The 12,387-nt window shown below is 42.0% G+C and overlaps 1 protein-coding gene across 1 annotated transcript; it reads right to left on the reverse strand.

The window, feature by feature from the left end:
- Positions 1–2,217: 2,217 nt before the first annotated feature.
- LOC145774384 (cation channel sperm-associated protein 2-like) lies at positions 2,218–4,004 on the reverse strand. The gene has a single exon (XM_082585620.1). It carries the CDS (start codon positions 3,994–3,996, stop codon positions 2,218–2,220), a length of 1,779 nt encoding a protein of 592 aa, XP_082441746.1. The 5' UTR covers positions 3,997–4,004.
- Positions 4,005–12,387: the final 8,383 nt, after the last annotated feature.

Consider the following 12,387-nt stretch of genomic DNA (forward strand, 5'->3'; position numbering starts at 1 on the left):
GAATTTGTGACGTGCCTACCCAGACACTAAAATCAGTCATTTTTGTGTTAATTCAACGTCTGCAGAAATTGAATCCATGTAAAAATGACGGATCTTGCTGACTGGGTAAAAAGTCCAGCACCTGAGCGGAGTCAACGACAGCGACATGTTCGGGTCAGTCTCTCAAACTTGAACAAGATTCTTCAGAGTCCACATGATGCCGACACTGATCTCTTGATTCAAAGCGCTTCGATACTTTATTGTCATTTCCTTGCCCGTCGCCAAAGCGCAAGGTCTGTGAAGGCTTGTATGCAAATCGGCGGCTTTTTTTGCAAAAGAGAAATGACGTCATGGAATCAGAGTTTCCGTTTTATTTTAATATTTATTGTCTTCTTGAGAATTAATTTTTATTTTTCATCTCAATTATAAACCGCAAATCCTGAACAATTTATATTATTAATTCTGTGATTTAAAAATACAAGTATTGGTCTGGTGGCAATGCTCACGCTGTCTTGATTGCAGCAAACGCCATTTTCGTGTCCATGAACGCCATTTTAATGCGATGCGCGTTTATACAGCTTCTCATCTGTCTTTCCAGCCTCAGACTTTCTTAAGTTGGTTGGCATTGCTGAATTGTTTTGCAGCAAACAGATTTGAAAATTTTGTCAAAGTGAATAGAAAGAACAAAAATAGACAGTGGATTAATTTGAAGCCATTGGTTTCGTATCGAACTCTTATTTCAAATGTGGGAACTAATAAGCAGTTTCGATTGAAGTTTCTATTCAATGTCCATGGATGACGCGTTGCAAAGTGGAACGAAGTAATGATGTGAGTTGCTTCATTTCAGTTTCTATTGTTACTGTTGAATTGCTTTTGTTGTTTAATAATAAAACTATAGCAGCTGTAGTTGTTTGAAGTTTTCTCCATTCCATCACGTAACTTTCAAATTGAAAACAGAGTGAAACTGTCCACCAGGTATTTGATAAATAAAGTAACTTGCATTCTTCTCGAGTGACTTAAAGTCAGTCGTGCTGACTGACGAAACGTCGGTAATAAAAGCTAGGAATCATCCTTAACATCAGGAGGTAACCTAGTAGCCTATAGTCACCAGAAGAAAGCAAGTCACTTTATTTTTTAGATTGAAGTTGTCTATAAATCCCACAAAGTATGAAAATAAGAAGGTTTTACAATTCAGGTGATAACCTTTTGACCTATTTGACATTTTGACCTAGCCAATTTGTGCAATGTACAGGCATTCAACAATTTTTCATCAAATCTTTAGTTCCTATCTTGTTTGATGTAAAAATGAATGGTTGAACTATTTGATGGTTGGGATGCTTGTCATGATGTCATAATGAAATCATGACTATGCTGGACGCCTATTATGACTTAGTTTGTTCGCAAAGGTTGGTAAGCACAACATGCTTTTGGAAGTTTAATCCAATACAACTTGATGCTTCGGTTGGAAGCAATGGCTGAGTTGCATTTAGAAAGAAATGCTTTCAGTTTGTGTTAAATTTTCTCAACAAAATCTTCACAAAGCTGTCAGGTGTAATACTTTTCATGTTTCTTGAAATTATTCGCACGTTTGTATTTATTAATTATATTCTTCTAATTTCTTGAAACACTTGTTTGTTGAATGAAATGAGAGTTGTAGAATATCTTGCTTTGCTGCCATGGGGTACCAGCCTACCCCTATTGTGGCACTGCGGAGAGATCTTCTTGTTTTGGTTGGCTGTTGTTGATGAAAATATTCCCAAGATGTGAAGTCACATTCCCAGACAGTAAATCAACCCTTTTTTACATTGATTCAACGTCTGATTTTCTGTCTAGGTTCTGCTTTGGTTGAAGAGACTTCATTGGGGAGTCTCTTAGAAATTGTATTTTGTAGTTGTGAAGTGAAACCATACAAAGCAGCATGCAACCCTGCAATTGGATGAGTGTGTAGACTGTAGAGGAAATATTTTCATCGATGAACCAACAGATGGATAAGCTTTTCTGTGGCTGGCTATACTTTTGAAGCTTGAAACGAAACTGTTTTTATTGTGGGCGAGACTCTGCATATAAACGTGGTTTAGAAAAAGATAACTTTCATTTTTGGTTTAATTATTATTATTCACTCAGTCATATTAGGGGATATTTAAAAAGCAATTTAGAGAACATTTTGTTTGATTTTTTAAAATCGTTTCAGAATGGCCTTAGATGGAAAAGCGACAATAGACCTGTTGTATTGTTACGTCATCGGTCGTGTATTTGCAAGAGCGCAAGATTTAGCAAATGAAGAATTGATTTCCTTTCCTGCATATTTTCCTGCATCATCTCCATAGCCTGGTAGTAGTTGAATAGGACGTCGCGCGACCACACGACTTCTCCTGGCAGCTGATGATGTAGATCCATATGGCGTTGGACAATGTTATCCCATTGTACTTTCTTAAGCGTCACATTGACAAGTTGTTCTTTGGTGTCGGAAGTCGCCGATAGACGGGAAAATACAGACAGTGTTGATTGGGTTTTAATAGCTGAGGTCCTAGCAACGGAGCTTGTTGCCGTGGCGGAAGTTATGGAAGCCCCTTTCATTCTTTCTTCCTGTGAAATTTCTACAGAACTATCACTGACTAGGTTCTGCCTTGAGACTTGGTTCTCGGGGAGCTCCCCGCTCGTCTGTTCAGCTTTCAATATTTCATCCGTGAATTCCTTTTTAAATTTGTCTACTTCATTTTTCGCTTCCTTCTCTTTTTTCTCCCAATGAAGATCATTTCTGATGGTCTGGAAGTTGTTCACCATGATTCCTGCAAAGATGTTCTTGAACACGAACGATCCAACCCAGATCCAGGACAGGATGAAGATGATGGTTACTGTGGACTCGTATCCGTCCGTCATCACTTTCATGATGTCCGACAGTGTCTCCAGCCAGTGGTCCAGTGTCATCAGCTGGAACAGTGTTGCAAACGACCACAAGGTTCCAGAAAACGCGTTTTGGTAAAGAAGAAAGATCCCAGCAGATCGTCCATCGAACTGGGTGTATCGGACAAAGATCACCTGTCCCATCAGCGCGAAGATCCACATGAACAATGCAAGCAGCAACAAGATGAAAGACATCGCGCTGAACGCTTTCGACACAGACATCAGAATGATGCGCGCTTGCTCGAATCGCGACACCATCTTCAGAAGTCTCGTTATTCTGAGCACTCTGAGAAAGCTGAGGCTAGCAACTAATGTACTTCCGGTACTTAACTGGTTTTCGTTGGTAAACCAAACGATTATCTCTGGAAGAATAGACACCACAGTGATGTAGAAGTCCAGCTCATTCCAACCATTTTTCCAGAAGATCTTAAAGTCGTCGATCCATTTCAAGAAGATTTCCAAAACAAAGACCCACAAACAGCAGTAATCCAGAGTTCTGATCACCCGAACAACATTCTGAAGCACTGGGTCTGTTACTGTCTCACCAAGCTCGGCTTCAACGACGAGCATTATCGCGTTTATGACTATCAACAAAAGCATGGAGTTCTGGAACATGTTACTTTCAACTACCCAGTTAGCCCATAAGTCCAGTGGAGGATAAGTTGTCTCTCTGCATTGGATCCGTTTCCACCTCCGTTCTTGTTTACTGATCACTCCTGTTCTCTTAGGGATAGCACTGAACTTCACCAAAGCGTACGGGCTCTCCACCATTAGCAACTTCCGAGTCTCTTTGTTCGCAATGTCGCTTGCGTGATACTTTGGAGTTTCCAGGATCAACTCAACTTCGTTCAGGTTTTCCAAGAGGCGAAAGTGACGAATGAGACGCATGCGGAAGCGCTCCGAGTGTTCGCTCAATACTTCCGTAGCTTTGTTCTTCTCCTTTTCTTTTCCGGGAGTCTGCTGCGCGGATGCTTCTTTCTCTTCTCGCTTCCATGTTTCCTGAAATTGACGAATAGAGTCCGATCTTTGACTGATGTTGTTTTCGGAGTCGTCGACGATTATTGGGTCAGGAAGAAATTTAGCGTTTGTTGATCGCTTCGAGGTTTCTTCCATTGTCAAGTTTTTTTTATGCAAATTTGCTAATTTGTAACAAACTTAATCAAACAGTTGGTTTTGCTTTTTGTTATTACGTCATAAAGTATTGATAGTTTCATCACAGATCGTAGACAAAATGTACATTACGTTTAATCAACAAATCTAGATGTGAAACAAACGTTATTTAAACCTTGAAGCAAATAAGTTAATCGTGGCTCTTCTTCGTGGTAATCTCTTCAAGGCTGGCCTCTGAAACTTGCTTGAAAATAAGACATCGACACTTCTCATCACAAGCTGGATATCACAAGTTTAAGGACTAGTTGCAGAAATGCTTTTCATTGGCGGAAAGTTGACTTTTTGATTGATTGATTTTTTTGTGTAGCCAATAACTTAGCCATAAACTAGATTGTAATGAACAATGCTTGTAAGTTCCCGGCTTCGATTGGCGGTTAGAGAGGCCGCAAAACCCACACTGAGGTTAAATGAGTTTTATAGCTAAACGTCATTCTCAATGAGCGAAGGAAGTATATGCTACCACTTCATCAAATTAACTTTCACACTTTGTTTCACCCTAGAATGACGACGTACCTCCAAGGTTCCAACCTTATGACGTATCTCCAGCCTTATGTAGACCAGTTTTAAGGTAAAGCAGACTGTTCATGTTCTTTATTTTGTTTGTTTTCACTTGGGGTAACTTTGGCAATTTTGATTCCATGTACAGTACGTATATCCTTTACGTCACTTCTAAGCCGCTGTACTTGACGTCACACTGGATTGGCTGAAGATAAAAAGAGAACGAGAATCTCGAGTGTCCGTGCCCTCCATTGCGTCACAATAGAAAAAGCTAAAAGTTCATCACGTGAACATTTTGTCAGTTAAATGATGTTCGTTCAATTACTGCGCAACAACTCTCACCTATGACCTCATAAACAGGGAAAACTTTGTGGTTTAACCCTCATACACCAGAAGACTCGCAGCGATTCAGCCACCATGGTTGTCCTTGACTCTGTCACGTGACTCTCATCTTGTTGAACGTGCGTGACGGCGCTCACTCACTCAAACGGTTGTGAGTCATCAATTGGCGATGTCTGGCAGTAATGGTCATTCGACTGAAAGGCTATTTTAGAAAAAACCTGGTTTAAAAATAGATCTTCGGTTGGTCCTTCATGAGAAGCGATTTAAATTAGTTTCCAGTTTCCACGTGGTGTTTGGTCTGTAGTTCACACACAGAGTTTCCACGTGGTGTTTGGTCTGTAGTTCTTCTTCTTCTTCTTCTTCGTTTGAACCTTGTTCTTCGCCACTTCAAGGGTCGAGGGGCTCTGCCTTTTACCACCCTTGGGCAGTGGCGGCGACGCGGTTTAAATGTTTGGGCAGGTGTCGAGCAGCCATTGAATTGATTCGTCATCCAGTTCACGCAGTCCACGCACACCATTTGGCGCATGGTAGATGGCGCAGTTACAGATGGTGTGGTCTGCGGTTTGTTCCTCCATGCCACACTCACAGATCGCGGATGGAGCCATCCCCCATTTGTGCATGTTGAAGCGAAATAGTCCGACGCCAGTACGAAGGCGGTTGAGCCGCACCCAGGCCTTCCTGGGCAAATGCATTCCGGTTGGATGGTGGCTGGTGTCGGAGATGAAACACTGAAGTCTTGAGGAGTTCTTCTTCCACTCCGAGCTCCATTGGTGGTCCGCCCAGGTAGCCGCACTGATGGATTGGTCTTCAGCACTTTTCATCAGGAGTTGTGCGGCACGTACAAATGGGTGTCTCGATTTCAGTCGCCGAGGTTTCTCGTTCACAGACTCGTAGAGACTTGAGTAGAGTAAGTGGTTGGGGTTCGTAGCTCGACGAGAGAGAGACAGGATGGCTTCTTCACGACGAAGCTCAGCTGGTTGGATGCCTGCAAGGACAGGGAGATTTTCCGATGGTGTAGGTCGCAGGCATCCTGTCACGATACGCAGGGCGTCGTTTATGGCAGTGTCGATTTGATGGCAGTGGACACTGCGGCTCCAGACAGGTGCACAGTATTCTGCTGGAGCGTGAACTAGCGCGATGGTGGCAATGCGCAGGGTATCAACTCCGGCTCCCCAGCCAGAGCCGGCCAGACGCCTTAGCAAAGCTGTGCGTGTTGAGATCTTTTTGCGTAGTGACTCCAAATGTTGACGGTAAGTGAGCGACCTGTCCAGGACTACCCCTAGATATTTAGGGTTTGGGCAGAAGGGCAGGGTTTTTCCATTGGTGCTGATCTTGAGCTCACGCTTTGCTTCCCGGTTGTTTAAGTGGAAGGCTGTCGTCACTGTTTTGGTTTCGCTGAGCTTCAGTCTCCATCTCTGGAGGTATGCCGAAAGTGTCGACATGTCCTGGTTTAGAGTCCCTTCTAATGTTTCCCAATGATTCGACAAGTGTAGAATGGCCAAATCATCGGCATAGGCATACTTTGCGGATACCGTGATTGGCAAGTCGTGGGTGTAGATGTTAAACAGAAGGGGGGCCAGGACAGATCCCTGAGGGACGCCATTTTTAAGGCGTCGTAACCTGCTTGGTTTACCACTTCCGGTGGTGAGAGTAAAGCTTCTGTTGTAAACGAGCTCCATGATCATGCGGACCATGTGCCTGTCCGGGAGCAGGCGGAGCAGTTTGCAGGTGAGGCCTTGGTGCCATACAGTGTCGTATGCAGCTGTGAGGTCGAGAAACACAGCACCAGCCTTCTTCTTTGCCTCAAAGCAGTCTTCGATGTCTTGAGTCAAGAGAGTGACTTGGTCCACAGTAGATCTTCCATGTCGAAAACCAGCTTGCTCCCGGGGCAAGAGTGGGTCTATAATTGGTTCGACTCGAGTGTAGATAAGACGTTCGAAGATTTTAAAAGGGATGCAGAGAAGAGATATAGGTCGATAGCTCTTCGGATCCTCTTGTGGCTTATGAGGCTTAGGGATCGCGATTACTTTGGCTCGTCTCCAAATTTTGGGGATCTTGAGTTGGCATAAGCAGGAAGACAGGAATTTTCGCAGCCAAGACTTCATGGCGGTGCCAGCATGGAGTACAAGTTCGGGGCAGATGTTATCGGGACCAGGGGCCTTACGGGTCTTAGTAGATTGTAGGGCAGCGGTGAACTCATCCGACGTAAACTCATCAGAGATGCTTTCCTCGTCTGGTGTTGGGATTTTCCAGAGATCAGACGTTTCCCTCTTTACAAGTTTGGAGAACTTGCGATCGCCTATTTTGTAGGTCCCATTTTTCACCAGTTCTGATGCGATGTTATTGGCAGTAACGGGGCATTGGCGGGAGGGGCGTGCTGAACGACCTGTAAGGTTATTGACAGTACTCCATGCTATCCGGCTAGAGTGTGTAAAGTCGATAGTGTTGACGGTGTTTTTCCATCTCTCAAGCCTCCTTGAGTCTAGCCGATCGAGCAGTTTTGTTGCGGCTGAGGTAGAGGCAGCACCTGGTGAGGCACGAACATAAGAGCGGTATAAATTTTCGCACTCTGAATCCCAGCACGGCGTGTAGTTCTTTCGGCGGCCGCGAGGGATAGCTTGTTTAGCTGCGGATTTGATAGCACGGCAGAAGTCTTGGTAGGCCTCATCCACGTTGGCGGTAGAAGGTGATGGTAGTTCCGCCACATTTTGATTGGTTATGAGGCTGTAGCGATTCCAATTGGCCTTTCTAAAGTTCCATCGCTTCACTGGGGCACTTGGGATGGGAGAGACAAGCTTAGGAGCAGTGATGAGCGAAGGTCGGTGTTGGGAACGTGGGAACTTCTCCAGCACACGTCTGTCAGGAAGAGAGCTGTCTGTGTCCATGCTTGCAAAGGCCAGGTCAGGGTTGGTGCCCGTTCCCCAGCGTCCGGACCAGAAGCTGGCTGGATCTTTTGGGTTGTAGAGGAGGGCGAGGTTGTTGTTCGCAGCCCAAGTAGCCAGGCTTTCTCCGTCACTGTTGATGTATTTGTAACCCCAGTCGGTGTGCTGGCAGTTAAAGTCACCAGCATAGATACTGGGTGAAGGGAATGCGGGTATAGATGATGGGTTCAGGCGTGAGGATGGTGGCTTGTATACATTGATGATGTTGTAATTTTCAATGCTCACACAAACCCATTCTATTTCTTCATTGACTGAGGAGTTTGCAAGCGTCCAGTTCAAGCTCTCATGGACGAACGTGGCGAGGCCATGTTTCCTGCTTTGGGTTGACCCAGCTAGTGAATAGTGTGGAATTACTAGCTTGTCTGCAGAAGTGCAGTGGGTCTCCTGGAGGAGGATGACAAGAGCTCGGTTCTTATGAGCGAGCTGCTCGATCACATCAATCTTGCTGGATGTGATGCCCTCAGCGTTCAGCTGTAAGATGGTGGGACGACGGTACTTGTCGACAGTGGGACTGCCGCGCTCTGAAAAGAGCGGTTCTCGTGGGGTCTTGTGCTGAGCGCTCCGGGTCGAGGTTCGGTTTTGACAGTCTTCGTTTCGCATTTTTATAATGCTACTTACAGGGGTTCATACATACAGGGGTTCATCTGTAGTTCATACACAGAGTTTCCACGTGGTGTTTGGTAGACCTCCCCAATCCCCAGACTTTCTTTTGTTTTCATCTATATTGTGACTTTTCTGCATGGGTTTTCAATGCTGATTTCAAAAATATGCATAAAAATTTTTTTCGATCAACATCTGGGAAGTTATTTGCTGTTGCTTAGCAACAACTTTTCATAAAAATTACAAAAATCCCCTTTAAAACCCCTTTACTTTTAACTTAGTATGCTGATATCTAAATTATCTGAAAGCATTTCTTTTGCTGAAGAATTAAAAAAAAAAAATATTAAAATTGGACAATCGGTACCAGAGTTATGACCGTTTAAGTACCCAGATTATGCAGTCACGCATGACTGATTTTTGGTAATTTAAAGCCAAATGATACTAGAAAAATGGTGAAAGTTGCTGTCAAGGGGTTTTTGGGGGTAAGGAGTTCAAAAAATATATTAAAAAGTGTCTCAGAGCAACAGAAAAAACGTTATTAAAAATTCATACAAATAGTCATGCATGAATGATTTTGTCGAAGTCGCTTCATTTCTATAACGAGATGTATTCCTTATGCACCACAAATGTTAAATGCCTGGAGTCATATACAGTATAACGTGGAACCGTCAACCGATCATCTTAATGTAGCTAACATCTGGGTACCCATTGCACTTGATGTTAGAATACACGCTTCATTGCTCGGAAAGAGCTCTGATCAAGTGCAAGATGGTCACTGTCCGCCACAATTTCAATAGCGTCTCTCACCCAGCATAATGTAGTCTATGTATCCAAATCATGTCGAAAAAAATGGAATAAGTCAGCTGAACCTAACGATAACCTTCTGTAATGCATTTCAGGTTTCACTATTGATCAGTTAGCATTTTCTACTTGTATCTTGTATGATTAGGCTATATAACGTATTGTATACACTTCTTCTGTCTAATATTCCGTGTGCATTCATGTATCCATCTTGGAGCTGAGTAAATGAACAATGGTGGTTTGCTTGGTAATTTGCAGCCTTTAAAACATTTTAAGGAAGGACAATTTAAACCAACTACTGGAGATGTTTTTCAGAAATACATATATCATCTTCAATTAAGTCCTCGTAACCACCGGAGTGGGAAGCTTGCAGCTTGGGATACAGCAGTATGTCTAGCAAAAGTATGGCAGCCTGCTTGCATTTCACTGAGGACAAAACAAGATATCCAAAACAAAGTTATTCGTTTGGTTGATGAATACAAGAAATACAAACATGCCAAAAAGGGATCTACTGCCTTAATTAAATTTCGAGAAACACTGACAACACGATTTATGATATCTGCTAAGAATGCTGAAAATCTTAACAAAAACAAAACATTGCTACCAGAAGATAAGGCAGAAGGTATACAGTTTCTTGAATTACTTGAAACAAACCAACCAGCATCTTTTGGACCCCTTGATAGAAAGAGGTTGAAACGCTTCAAGAATTATGCATTGAAGAATCGAATAAAGGTAATAAAGTATGATGTATGTTTGTTCCCAGCATGCTTAACATCCTAATGCTTTTTAAAGTAACATACCTATTAATTTTTGATACGGGCGCATAAACAAGACATTTTTTACAGATAAATGTAGATTCTCAGTGCAGATTCGACTTAATTTATTGGGAAGATGACATCAGAAGATCACGAGGAGAGTAAATTAAGTCCTGAGGTAGATGGCTGAGAATCTACATTTATCTGTAAAAAATGTCTTGTTTATGCATCCGTATCAAAAATTAATAGATATGTTACTTTAAAAATCATTGGGCTGTTAAGCATACTGGGAACAAACATACATCATACTTTATTCGATTTTTCAATGCATAATTCTTGAAGCGTTTCAATCTCTTTTAATCAAGGGGTCCAAAAGATGCTGGTTGGTTTGTTTCAAGTAATTTAAGAAACTGTATACCTTCTGCCTTATCTTCTGGTAGCAATGTTTTGTTTTTGTTAATAAGATTTTCGGCATTCTTAGCAGATTTCATAAATCGTGTTGTCAGTATTTCTCGAAATTTAATTAAGGCAGTAGATTTCTTTTTGGCATGTTTGTATTTCTTGTATTCATCAACCAAATGAATAATTTTGTTTTGGATATTTCGTTTCGTCATCAGTGAAATGCAAGCAGGCTACCATACTGCAGTATCCCAAGCTGCGAGTTTCCCACTCTGGTGGTTACGAGGACTTAATTGAAGATGATATATGTATTTCTGAAAAACATCTCCAGTAGTTGGTTTAAATTGTCCTTCCTTAAAATGTTTTAAAGGCTGCAAATTACCAAGCAAACCACCATTGTTCATTTTACTCAGCTCCATGATGGATACATGAATGCACACGGAATATTAGACAGAAGAAGTGTATACAATACGTTATATAGCCTAATCATACAAGATACAAGTGGAAAATGCTAACTGATCAATAGTGAAACCTGAAATGCATTACAGAAGGTTATCGTTAGGTTCAGCTGACTTATTCCATTTTTTTCGACATGATTTGGATACATAGACTACATTATGCTGGGTGAGAGATGCTATTGAAATTGTGGCGGACAGTGACCATCTTGCACTTGATCAGAGCTCTTTCCGAGCAATGAAGCGTGTATTCTAACATCAAGTGCAATGGGTACCCAGATGTTAGCTACATTAAGATGATCGGTTGACGGTTCCACGTTATACTGTATATGTCTCCAGGCATTTAACATTTGTGGTGCATAAGGAATACATCTCGTTGTAGAAATGAAGCAACTGCGACAAAATCATTCATGCATGACTATTTGTATGAATTTTTTAATAACGTTTTTTCTGTTGCTCTGAGACACTTTTTAATATATTTTTTGAACTCCTTACCCCCAAAAACCCCTTGACAGCAACTTTCACCATTTTTCTAGTATCATTTGGCTATAAATTACCAAAAATCAGTCATGCGTGACTGCATAATCTGGGTACTTAAACGGTCATAACTCTGGTACCGATTGTCCAATTTTAATAATTTTTTTTTTTAATTCTTTAGCAGAAGGAATGCTTTCAGATAATCTAGATATCAGCATACTAGGTTAAAAGTAAAGGGGTTTTAAAGGGGATTTTTGTAATTTTTATGAAAAGTTGTTGCTAAGCAACAGCGAATAACTTCCCAGATGTTGTTCGAAAAAAAATTTTATGCATATTTTTGAAATCAGCATTGAAAACCCATGCAGAAAAGTCACAATATAGATGAAAACAAAAGAAAGTCTGGGGATTGGGGAGGTCTAGTGTTTGGTCTGTAGTTCACACACAGAGTTTCCACGTGGTGTTTGGTCTGTATAATAGTTCATACACAGATAAGTCAAAATTTGGTTTCGTTTGTTTTTTGCTTCGAGAAAATCCTTGAAAATGCTTGCATTTCTTCAAGACAAGCTCTAGGCTTGTCGTATCCGAGCGTGTTTGTCGTATCTCGGCGTGTTTGTCGTATCCCGGCGTGTTTGTCGTATCCCGGCGTGTTTGTCGTATCCCGGCGTGTGTGTCGTATCCAGGCGTGTTTGTCGTATCCAGGCGTGTTTGTCGTATCCAGGCGTGTTTGTCGTGTCCAGGCGTATGTCTTGTGGTTGAAGATCAAGTATCTTTTGTTTAATAAATCAACAAATTTGTGACGTAACAATAAGGCTGGTTTAACTCGAATTCTACAGAGACGTGAAACTTACTCGTTGAGGTTTTGAGCCACTACAGGCTCAACCAGGCTTGGGTCACCAAGTCTGACGTAGTAAAGTTTCGGCTTGTTGTTTTCTGGGAATTGTTCCATGTACCAGGTGCCGCTGAATGAAGAGTAGTTCTTAAAATACATTCTTTAACCGCACACCTTGAGAGCTGAACCAGCGTCGCTTGATCGTGCGATAACATGCTTGATAGCTTGCCGTGGTA

This window comes from Aplidium turbinatum, chromosome 7 (genome assembly GCF_918807975.1).
Source record: "Aplidium turbinatum chromosome 7, kaAplTurb1.1, whole genome shotgun sequence".
Taxonomy (NCBI): domain Eukaryota; kingdom Metazoa; phylum Chordata; class Ascidiacea; order Aplousobranchia; family Polyclinidae; genus Aplidium; species Aplidium turbinatum.